Here is a 12,950-nt window from a genome sequence, read left to right as displayed (position 1 = left end):
TCCTTTACAAATTAGCCTGGAAATGATGTCCTCCACAAAATCGTCCATGGTTAACCCCCAGAGCCAGGTACGTGCCCTACTTTTATACTCCTATGGATTGCTCTACGTTATAATTGCTTAACCACCTGTCTCACCACCATAAGCTCTTTGGGCCCGAAGGAGTGGCATACACTGTGCTGTATTCCTAGTCCTTAAAATGGTGCCCAGCATAGAGTGAAAATCCAATCAAAACCTATTCAGTGAGTGAATGAACGCGTGAGTGAATGTAATATCCCAGAGGGGTATTTCCCAAACTGTGTTTGTTGAAATTCTCGGCACCATCAGCACTGCTTGTTGTCGGACATTCATAATCCACCGAGACAGCGTGAAATCGATGTGGAGCTCTGGGACTAGGGAAGCACTGGCTTCACCCAACACAGTGCTCCCAACATGTCCCCCGTGCCGTCCTACACAACACCCATGCACATCCTCGGAGTTAAATAACTATGTGTGCTCCAACTGAATATGAACAACCTAAGCTTGGCATGTGTGACACAGGCCTAACGTGCCCGGAAAAGAGTGTGAGGGTGACAGCGTAGGAGAGGCAGTCAGAAGGGCAGCAGGAACCTGGAACATTTGGGGCCTAGCAGGTCACAGGAAGGACTTTAGCCTTTACTCAAGTGAGATGGAAAGCCATTAGTGGGCTTTTGCTCAGAGGAGTTACTTGACCTGAATGATGTTTTAACAAATATTCTGGCTGCTGTGTAGAGAAAAGATTGTCAAAGGGCAAAGAAGGAAACAAGAAGCCCGGTGAGAAGGCCTTGGCCGTGATCCAGAAAAGGGATGTCAGTGGCTTGAAACAAGTTTGTGGAAATGGAGGTAGTGAGCAGCAGCCAAATTTACGAAACTTTCCAAACCTAAGAAAAATTGAAAAAATTGTCCAGGGAACACCCATGTGTCACTCAACATCTACAATTGTCAAAATGTTGCTGGATTTGCTTCATCATGCCTCTACCTGGCCGCCCATCACACCACACATTAAATAGATACATATTTGGAAGAAGTTGATGATGGTGATTCCAAGGTTTAGTTTAGTTTTTTTTTTTTAATTGAGATATAATTCACATACCAAAAGACGGACTTCCAGGGCTTTCAGTATAAATGATAATGAAGATATAATTACCCGTAGCTGAGGTGGGAGAAGTATATATTAAGGCACAGGGGGCAGGGGGAGCTCAGGAGCTCAATTTTGAATGGTCCTTTGAGACGCCCATTACACATCCGAGGGGAGAGGGGAGCTGTCGAGCAGACAGATGTGGATGCGAGTCTAGAGCATGCGGAGCAGTCTCGGCCAGAGATCAAATGTGGAGTCACCAGGAACAGCAACTCATCAAGACAGTAATTCTCAACCCGGGAGGCTAGATCAATAAAGCTCCTGAACGATGAGACTGACGATAACGGCCTTCATTTTAAGAGGACGGAGCAGGGAGGAAATGACCAAAACGGGGCCCCTCCGAACCGGGGGCAGACATTCAGCGTTCCACAGAGACCTCATACTCTGCGATGGCGTGTGCCAGCCCAAAACAAATAAGAATCTAAGACTTTATCTGCCTTTAACTATTTCAACAACAACAATAATAATGACATTGGTATGAGAAAAAGGACCTTATCTTTGTCATATTTGTAGCCACATGCCATTATGTTCCACTTGGGACCCAGTAAATATATGTTGAATAAATAAAATCATTAAAAATATACCTATAAATGTGAAAAGTCAAGTGCAACACCAGGAAATTATTATAATGCCTTCATCCTCAGGATATAATTATTGGCATTTCATTACCTTATTCTAATACATATTTGTTATTTAATGTGGAATGTATCACATTATTAATAATAACATAGAAATCCCAGATATTTGCACAATAAAAAACATTTTTTGAGAATACATGCTTCTGTCCATAACAGATTCAAAAATAGTAATTATAAACATTAGTAAGCATTATTAAAATATGCCCATATTTGAATATCCTTAAAAGTAAAATATTTATGTGACCCTACTTCTTTACAACAAAATTAATAAATATGAGACAGGTGTCAAGCAATTCTTAACGCCCACCTTATTCCATGTCAAATTTACAGTTCTTAAGTTTTCCGAAATCTTTTCTCTTTCATGTAAACTCAAGCTTTTATCTGAAAGCATTTCCAATTCAGTTCTATTCAGCCATTTGAGTTTTTCAGCTTGTACGTCCATCTCCTGGTTTAAGTCCTAAAGGTGACAGCAGAGGTGTGATTAGAAGGTTTTCACACTAGAGGAAGTTCCAGAACAGTATTAGAAAGTAACATAGTTTCAGTCAGTATTTTACAAATGTGGACTTTCAATTTCTTAAGTGGAAAATAAGTTTATAAGAAGCCTAACCATACGTCACCAAACTGTAACTGGTAAGGGAGTGACCACCCACCTGCAGTGTGCACCCCGTGCAGAGGCGCTCCCACCCCCACCCTGTCTCTTCACAGGGTCGTATGAAATCACATCTACTCTGGGCATGTAACCCTTTGTTCTTAGGGGATGGAAATGATGTCTGTTCCAATGAAAGACCAAAAAGAACCAACCAGCAGAAGCCTTTTATGCATCTATCTCTACCTTATCTGTACCTACCTGATGTACTGTCCCACCCTTTGTGACGGCCTCCATATTGTTTGCAAAAGCAATGATCCAAGAAAACTAGTGAAATTTTTAGTTAAAATAGGAACAAGTTTGTAAGATGTATTGTCACATGGTGAAAACTTACTGTTTCCCATGTAACATTTTTTCATCACTACTAATAGTTTCTTTCCCAAAATGCCTCCATCTTACTCCTTTAGACGAAAATCTCTTTTCAAATTAGTGGGCATTCTTTTAGGCATACTTTGGTGCATGCCCGTGTTTATATCCACATAAACACTCAATTTTTTACACAAAAATATGAATTCATTACGCTTATTGCTTAGCAGAAAGTCTTTTGCTAAGTAATTCCTAACACAAAAATGCAAAATTTATGGATATTTGGATATATTGATATACCCCAACATCTTTATATATTTATGATAAATATATAAATATATCACTATCTGTATATATTTATTTATGATAAATATATGATAAATAAATGACTATAAACAATCCTTCTTAGTTTTAGAATAAAAAAGTTTTTTTTGATTAATGCAACCATGACACCAAGTCTAGCATAACCTGCAGTGAATTATTCTCAAGTCACTTAGATTTTCTTGAGTTTCTATAAAACTCAACTTTATAGATAGTAATCAGTAATTGTCTTCTAAAAGCAAAAACTTTACTTCATAGTAACATTCCACCCCACGACAATGACGTCTGTTTAAATATCCTGACAACCGTAGGTCAAATACTGAGACCACAGGATTTATCATTTTCATGTGAGTGAAACCTGACCTCTGCAAGAACAAAACACAGCTGCTCTTTAAAAGAAAATTTTGAAAAAAGATATTTCTTCTTAAAGTGTATCATGTATACCACAAAGCACAAAGTTCCTTCCCCTATTCTTCTCCTAATATTTTATCTTATTTCTAGTGTAAATGCTCATGCATCAAAAAGTATTGGCAAACACAGAGACAAACCACTTACTGTTAGCTCTCTCAGGTTTGCTTCCGGGTCGGTGGTTGACCTCTTTTGCACAGCATCCTCAGCCTTTGTTAACCAACAGGTAATGTCATCTAGTCTTTTTTTGTATTCCATCACCTGCTTACTTTCTCCTTTTAGCCTGAAAAAATATGTTATTGAAATAGCTTGAGAAAAATTATCCAGAACATTTAGAGAAAATTGAGCAGAACATCATATATTTACTTTGAATATCTGGACTAAATACACCACAAAAGAAATAACTCCTGATAATTATTAATATGCATTTCAAATGTGTCAATGTACATATTCTGCAATATCAATGATTATTTGATAATGTCAGAATTCTTCCCTCCTTAAATTAAAAAACATGGGAACTAAAGAATATTATCTTCTCACATATTTAATAGAAAAAATGGTAAGCTAGATACTACTGTACAACATAATGGACTTTTTAAAACACATGAAAAGTGTCTTGATCTAAAATTATAAGAAAAGACGCATAATTCTCTCTGAGTATTCCATGGAGATAGAAAGGCATCATTATGTGACATATTATTCACATAAGGTGGCAACTATTACTCTACTTCATTCACAGAAAAGAAAGAATAAGAACAGGGCAAGACACTGAGACAGGAAATTTTTACAAGTATTAGAAAATACAAGACAATGGAAATTTAGTCGGCTCATTAAAATAAGTCTTATATTTGATATAGCCAAGTCATTAAAAAGTATCTATTGTAGAAAATAAAGCAAAAGTTTTAAATGACATAAGAAAAAGTAGTCATTAAGAATATAAAAAAGGAATTGCCTTAAGTAGATCTTCTAACATTTGTAAGTACATAAACCATATGTCAGAGGATGAGAATATGATTAGAACTCGTATGACTAACAAGATTACGTATTTTTAAGAAAGGGTTTGAAAGCTATTTAGAGCTTGGAGGTGGTATCTTATTTTTATAGCTGCTGCTACTAGCTGCTGATTTAAAAATAGAATGCAATTTTTAATGAATTACATTGTGTCATCTCCTAATAAGAATTAACATTTTTATGGCTATGACTTTATCTTTTTAATAACAAAAAGACCTAACATAATGATGATATATATATGATAAAATGCTAAGTAAATACTTATATATTTAGTAGAGAATCAGTAATATTTGAATTTTAATATTTAAAAAAATTAATGAAAAACACAAGTTTTCATTTTTGAGTGTACATCAGGAGAGAACACTACTTCAAAATTAAGAACAAGACAAAAAATCAAGTAATAGTACTAATTGTTAAGATTAATGATAACAAAACAGGTCATTTACCCTCTGTGTCAAAGAGTGTTCAACTAAAATGACAACTTTAGTGACACCTAAAATCCTATTATAAACCTATATTTCCAAAACAAAAGTTGGAATCTAAATTTTTTTTATGTTTCATACTCATGACCAATTTAGTGTTTTGCACCTGTATCTATGAAGGAAAAATAACATTTTGAAGTCATTTCAGTAACATATATTCCACTGCCGCAAAATTTTCATCTGCAAAACAGCTAACATTTTAAATGTTATCCCTAAAAATACAAGCAAGTGTTAAATTCACAAACAATGGATAAGGATAACAAGTGTTCAGTAGGAATAACACTGTAAGCTGTTGACCTGTGCAATTATTTAACTAGAGGCTGTCAATACAAAGCAGAATGCACTGTGTGCTATCTCTCCTCGACTGAGACAACAGCGTACATACGACCCCCTGAAGTTCCAGGGTGGCCCCAAGATAAGACAAGTGACTGCCTGAAGTGAATTTAAACATGAATTTATGAAAACAAACGTTGTTTTAGTTCAAATGTAAGATGTTGGAGAAGAGATGCATTCTTCTTCTCTCTTCCAAAAACAATGAGTAAAATAGGTATTTGCTTCACCTTATTAGTTCTGGGAGCAATAATTACTACACTCTACGGCGATTGATTTGAAAATCTGTAGAGGAATTGCTGCATTTATTGATAATAAATACTGTGCCAACAGGTACATCTTTTTCCTTAAGACGACCTGGGAGACACATCGTTTTCAAGCTGGAAAGCTTCTCCATGCAAACTCATTAGCGTGGCGCAGAAGGTCCTACGTGACCTCCGTTTCCAACCCTGGCCCTGGTCCCTGGACCTTCCTCTCCACCTAGCCTTGGCAGACCCCTCACCTGGCCATACTGTTTCATTCCTCTCATGTAGGCCTGTTCCTCTTCTTTCCCCTAGAAAGCCCTCCCTAGGAGGTATTTGTGAGAAATTGTTGTGAATGCTTCAAAACCCAGTTTCAGGGTCCCTCCCCCTGTCATGTTGAAATGCCGCGGCCCATCACTCTGCCTCTGTGACAACACTGTATCTTCCTCACAACGTGTCCTTCAATCAAAGCATAGCATTTTTTCCTTCAAGTATTTTCTGCTTCTTAGTCTCTGAGTTCCTTAGTCATATTTGCGTCCCCAGTGCTAAACACAAGGCTCAATAAACATGGATCAAATTAGTCAATCAATCACTGGCAAAATCCAGCAATAACATGCTTGGAGAACCAACCCTGCATTAACTTACTATTGTAAGAACTAGATATTTAGAGTGTACAATGAATATTCAGGGCACATGCCTTTTATAAACACTGTTCTCTTTAATCCTCAAGACGCTCCTCTGAGAAGATAACACAGTTCTCATTTACAAAGGAAAGACTTAGCCAGAGAGCTCTGTGGTCTTCCCAAATTTGTATGCACAGTATTTGAGACCATAAGTTAGCACCATCGCTGACTTTGTGGAAGACCTTGGACAAGTTACATAACCTCACCCTTCTGAGCCTCGGTTTCCAAAGCTGTGCAATGGGCCTAACAGTCCCCTACAGCAGGGGTCCCCAACCCCAGGCCACAGACTGGTACCAGTACTGGTACCAGACTGGCACCAGTACTGTTAGGACCTGGGCCGCACAGCAGGAAGTGAGCGGTGGGCAAGTGAGTGAATCAGTCCCTGGTGGCACTAAGGCTGGGGACCGCTGTGCTAAAGGGTAGCTGTGGTGACTAAATAGGGCAATGTGAGCAAGGTGCCAAACGCTCTCTCTGCCACATGGCCATCTCTCGACCAAAACACACAAGCTGTTAGTTGCCCCCTACCAAAACTCGCACAAAATACTAGATGATGTTACTTTATAAAAAGCAGCAAAGAGTCATACTTGAATGTTGTACACATACTATAATATAGGCACATCTCATTTTATTGTGCTTTACTATTTCACAGAAACTGCATTTTCAGACAAATTGAAGATAAGACCCTCAGCCAGCAAAAAGATTACAACTCACGGAAGGCTCAGATGATGGTTAGCAATTTTTAGCAATAAAGTATTTTTAAATTAAGGTATGTAATTGGTTTTTTAGACAAAGTGCTATTGCATATTTAATAGACTGCGGTATAATGTAAACATAACTTTTACATGCACTGGGGAACAAAAAAACGTGTGGCTCACTTTAATGTGATAATTGCTTTACTGTGCTGGTCTGCAACCACACCCCTAATGTCTCCAAAGTATGTCTACACTGGACTTGAACACAGTATTAAATGAGCCTTTAACAAAATTAACAAAACAGTAGCATATTGCTAAAATAATACATCATCGACACAGTTAAAATTAGCAGAAAAATGTATCTGGGACTTTTTAACCCACAACTACCATTAACCCAAAAAATGGTCAATATTTATGAGACGAAATGTATTAGGCAAAGTAGAAATCATCCATTAAGTGTTGACCATCTCAAAAAAATACATTCAAATAATTTTGTAATGTGTAAAACACGTACAGTGTTGGGCATTATATTCACTGGTAAACATGTCTGCAACCAGAGACACCCTAATAAAATCGGGGACATTGCAACATAATTTGATATAAAAACAAACAATACACCATATACATAATACATTACCTAGAAGAGGAACTGTATCGTTTACCAAGCACTGCATGGTATACGGTACAGCACACCCTTTGACTAGGACCCGATGAGTGAGAGGGATCACAACAGGGAGAGACCCCAAGGCCCAGTCAGGAAATGAGCAAGTGAGAAACCTGACCCTGAACCAGATCTTCAGACTGAAGTCCATAGTGTTCTTCCAGCTACTTTCACTTCCTGCCACATGGTCACCAGAGCATAATAAACAATCAGAAGTAAAAAAGAACAAGGCATTTTTTATATGGATGCTATCTGTGTAGAAAGGTGAGACTGTATGGACAGCCTGAAAATACAGTAAGGGAAAGTGTTTTAAAATGCACAACATGGAACAGAGAGGTCTGAAATGTCAGTGGAGCTCCTATTGTAATACCAGACAATAAAAGAACTTTGCACTCATCTGATTGTATCTTTAAAAGGCTCTGCCCACATCTCTACCCCTGTGCCCTTAAGTTATGGAGGCAAAATCACCTTGGCCGCCGATCTCTGACTTCTGCAATGATCGTGCTCCAGCGTTGGTTTAAACCTGCCAGCTTGTCTTTTAAGAAGCTTCCATCTGTGGGGGAGAGTTTCTGGACAATCCCATCCCCAGTTCTGTTGAGTGCAGCCAAACTGGGCTGGTGGCTGCTGAGCCCCTCCTCGAGTTCCTGCAACAGAGGACGGCCCGAGAGTAAGTCTCCTACCAAATCAAGATGTTCTGATGACTGGACCCCCCAGGTACATGACGTCCACCTCAGCGCTAAAGGAACAAGTCCTGCGAGGCTACTTTATGTTCAGGAAAAAGCCATTTAAAAACACTTCCATTACATTTCAGCGAACACACCAAACAAAATCCATTTTGAAACCTAACCTACTCTCATGAATGCCCTACAGTGAAACAGGAAAGATAAATAACACTAAATAAATAAGAGCTGCTTACAGCATTAAAGCATAAGCATTAATCAGGTTTGATTAAATTGCTTATCTTCTTCTAAATATGTGCTTGAAAGCACCTCTTAAGAAGGAAAACAAACCCATATGCCTTTATGTCCTACCATATATAAGTAAACCTCAGTGTGCATTTTCTTTTCTTGTTCTTTTAAAAGATTTTCTTTATTTATTGTTAGAGAGGGGAAGGTAGGGAGAAAGAGTGGGAGAGAAACATCAACGTGTGGTTGCCTCCCACACACCTCCTACTGGGGACCTGGCCCACAAGCCAGGAATGTGCCCTGACTGGGAATCGATCTGGCGACCCTTTGGTTCACAGGCCTGTGCTCAATCCACTGAGCCACACCAGCCAGGGCATTAGTGTGCATTTTCTTGAGACATGGCTTCACTGGCCTGTAAATCTTTAAGCAACAAATTTAAAAGAGAATATTTGAAAGTAAAATGTAAGCATTCATCTTTAAAAATATGAAAAATGCATTAAAATATATAAGAAAAATAACAGCATTTAACTCCTTGTGAGCCTTCTACATAAAATATATTTTAAAAATTTAATAAAAGAGAAAATATTTTTACAATGGTAAATTTAAATTTTGCTTGCCTTTCATCATTATTTGTAGAAACCTATTGTTATCAGCAGAACTGATTTCGCTACTGTGTTAAGTTTTCCAAGACTGAATTAGACTTACATGAGCAGCTGCCCTGATACAGCTCAGGAATAATTTACTTTTATGATAATTATCAATAATACAAAGTGGAAATAAGATGCCTAAGTGTTTAAACAGAAAACAGAGGTGAGGTATGCTGATACCTTTCTGCTACAGGCTTGAGTACAAAATTTTACAAATGTTATTCTAAATATAAAATTTTTTAAATAAAGTTGTTTTTCATAGTAGCCACTAAAGACTATTTTTAATTTAAATTTCATTAAAATTCTAATTTAAAAATGTAAATAACCAGAGGGGAGATGGGAGGTGATAATGGGGGGAAAAGGGTGAAGGGTTTCTAGGAACAATTATAAAGGACACATGGACAAAACCAAAGGGTGGCAGAATCAGGGGAGGGAGGTGGGAATGGCTGGGTTGGAGGGAAAGGTCAGGGGAAAAGGCAGAAAACTGAACTTGCACTATAAAATATAAAAAATATATTTTTTTTAAAAAGAGGAAAAAAATGTAATAAATTTTTCTTAAGCCTGTATGACTGGAAACTAGAACTGGAACAAAAATTACAAATTGTCTATACATGCCTGAAAAATTAATATATTTATCCCCTACTTTCAAAATATATCTTAAATGCCGCACACACACAAAAAAAAATACAGCCCCTTTTTGGCAGATGCCCAGCCTCTGATGGAAAGCACCCACCTGCTGATGTATCCGGGCTTTCTCTAAGTCCAGGCCACCATCCGGAGCGGAGGACTCAGCCAGCAACTCCTCTACCTCCGTTATCCACTGGGTGAGGTCATTAAGGTCACAGTGGAACTGTCTCCATTCTTCCACAGCCCTGTCAAAATACCTAGAGGACGGCAAATAAAATAAAATACATTCCCAAACGTCTCAGGACTGTCTAGAAGCAACTCTTTTAGGTAAATTCAAATCTCATTTAAACAGAAAGCTCCTAAATCAATGAATTCACAGCTCACTGCTCTACAGGATCAGTTTTCATAATGGATTATAGTTACTCATTCCTTTTTGAGAAACATGCTTCATACCAAGAGCAAAATAGGTGGCACACACACCACCTTCCCCCCTCTCTCTCTCACATGCATTCCTGAGGACATACATGCATACACTAGGCTGCTTATTTTCGCTGAAAAGAAAGCCTTTTCCAGCTTGGAAAATCAAGGTTGATTAGCTACAGGCAGTTACCCCACCCAACTTTAACCACCTACATGTCAAATACCGTGAAATGTAAAATATGATTGATTCTCTATCCTCTTAGGAAAAAAACTATATTTTACTTCCTGAGCATTTAGTTCCCAGGTAGAACAAAACCCGAAATGCCAAAACACTTCCAAATTTCCTTTCCCTCCATTATTCTCTGTGTGATGGGCTGAATTTTGACCCCAAAACTCCTATGAGAAAGTCCTAACCCCAAAAGTGACTGTATTCGGAGACAGGGTCTTCAGGGAGGTGATTTTAAAAATGAGGTCACAAGGATGGGGCCCTAATCCCACAGGACCAGTGTCCTCATAAGCAGAGGGAGAGACACCAGAGATATCTTTCTGACTGAGAGAGAGCAGAGGCAAAGGCCATATAAGGACAGGAAGAAGGTGGCCATGTGCAAGTCAGTAAGAGAGCCCTCAACACAAACTAACCCTGCTGGCACCCTGATCTTGGACTTATAGCCTCAAGAACTGAGAACCGAATAAGTGTCTGTTGATTAAGCCACTCGGTCTGTGGTATCTTATTACGGCAGTCCTGGCAGACGAACACACTCCGGGCAATGACTACTCCAGAGTGCCCGTTTATCCGAACCCAGTCCAGTAAGGAAGTGCCTGCAAAGCCCAGGTCGGGCAATGAGACGGAGGACTATTGAGATGCCTGTTTAAACTAATGCCTTTAGAAATGAGATAAAGTCAAAGTCCAGGGCTTGTCGTATTTAAAATATAAAACAGCATAAGCTTTGTTGCATCTGGATCCTAAAGAATTTGCTTCTGCCTTTTTGTTTAAATTAGTGGCACTGGGAGAGGTTTGGAAGATATCTCTGAGATTCTCATATAATAAAAAGATATTATTTTGAAACACTAATAAAATGATCCCTGACATCACTAACTCCAAAATAATGTTTTTATTTCTTTCTTCCATGAACCTCATTTTGAAAATTTAGTTAATGTTTGCTGAGTACCCACAGAGAAGCAAGTCTGCTGGGCATGACAAAACTAAGATCACTTCAAACAAAACACTACGAGAAAATCTTTATTACTTTTAGTAAGAATGTGCAGTAACTAAATAACCACAAATTTCAACTTTTCAGTCGCTGCAATAATAAATAGAAAGTGTTGTTAGAAAAGATCCTCCAAAGATCTAAAGACTTTGAGAATATAAACAGTTAACCTAGTATAGATCATTAGCATCGTGATGAAACCTAAACTAAGCAGTGCAGCTCTGGATTAAAAAGGAGTTGGAAAAAGAAAGAGCAAGAAATCAATGTTCAGCTAGAGTTCACCAAGCCACCGCCTGCTCTTTGAATCTGGCCAGCTCTTATGGGAGGCAGCATGGAATTGTGAAGACCTATGGACTTCCTGAGAGTCAAAGGACTCAAAGCCCAAGGCTTCATCTAGAAGCATTCGAGTTTGCTGCCTCTAATACTGCAACTGGCACTGATATCTTTCCTCACAAACTCCTCTCACCACCTGTGTTCCTGGTCTCTGGCAATGGTACCATCACCTACCTGGGTTCTCAAGTCAAAGATGTGGGGTCATTTCTACTCCTCGCTCTTCCTTATTCTAATATCCCACCAATCACCACCTTTTACTGATTCAACTATTTAATTCTCAAATTTTTCCCTAATCTCCACTTTCACAGCCACTTTCCTAATCAAGTTATCATCATTTGTCAGGCACAGATGGACATCTGACCACTCAGTTTTGTCCTCTACTAATCCATTCTGGGATTGGCAAACTCTCATTCCCTTGTTAAAATAGTGCAATGGCTCCTACAGTCCTCAGAGTAAAATCCACACTACTTAACATGATACACAAGGCCCTTCTGATATGGTCCCTTTAGACCTTTCTGGTTCATCTCACCGCTTTGAGTTCAAGCTCTACTGGACTTTTTTCATTTCCTCAAAAGCATCGCACACTGCCCTGATTGGTGTGGCTCAGGGGGTCAGGCATCATCATGTAACCCAAGAGGTCACCGGTTCAACTTAGCGTCAGGGCACATGCCTGGGTTGTGGGCCAGGACCCTGGTTAGGGGCGTGTGTGAGAAGCAGCTGATAGATGTTTCTCTCCCACATCAATGGTTCTCTTTCTCCCTCCCTTCCCCTCTCTCTAAAAATAAATAAAATCTTCAAAAAAAAGCAATGCAGTCTCTCTTATCTATGACCTTATGCAACATACATTGCGTTCCCTCTCTTCCTTCCCTCGGCTATCTTCACAATCTCCAAGAAGCCTTCCCAGATTCCTCGGGGTCCCTAACACGGCCCCCTGCAATGTCCCTGGCACAGCCTATGCAATAAGTGCCTGTTACTTTTTTCTGCCGTGTACCTTTGGACCCTGAGAAACAGACTTCATCTATTTATTGTATTTATTTAATTCTTGATAACTCTTTACATGTGGCTACATGTGCCTTACATTAGTCAGCACTCAATAAACATCAAATGAATGACGTGTGGAGAGAGGCATAGATAGGTATATATAGGTAGAGGGAAGGGTGAAATTTTTTATAATAATATTGAATTACAAAAACTTTCTAAATGATGGAAAAATAATGACTGATGAAACTGGGAAAGA

General features: G+C 38.7%; 1 protein-coding gene across 8 annotated transcripts in view; it reads right to left on the bottom strand.

Moving 5' to 3' along the window:
* UTRN (utrophin) overlaps positions 1 to 12,950 on the bottom strand; it is a 448,258-nt gene that overhangs the window by 248,437 nt on the left and 186,871 nt on the right. For all 8 annotated transcript variants that reach the window (XM_053914383.2, XM_024551943.4, XM_053914384.2 and 5 more), the window contains 4 exons: positions 9,859 to 10,009; positions 8,042 to 8,217; positions 3,620 to 3,755; positions 2,099 to 2,248 (listed from right to left, as the gene is read on the bottom strand). In XM_053914383.2, the coding sequence (XP_053770358.1) occupies positions 2,099 to 2,248; positions 3,620 to 3,755; positions 8,042 to 8,217; positions 9,859 to 10,009 (613 nt within the window). The remainder of the gene's footprint in view (positions 1 to 2,098; positions 2,249 to 3,619; positions 3,756 to 8,041; positions 8,218 to 9,858; positions 10,010 to 12,950) is intronic.

This window comes from Desmodus rotundus, chromosome 11 (assembly GCF_022682495.2).
Source record: "Desmodus rotundus isolate HL8 chromosome 11, HLdesRot8A.1, whole genome shotgun sequence".
NCBI classification, from domain to species: domain Eukaryota; kingdom Metazoa; phylum Chordata; class Mammalia; order Chiroptera; family Phyllostomidae; genus Desmodus; species Desmodus rotundus.
This window is presented reverse-complemented; position numbering and strand designations above follow the sequence as displayed.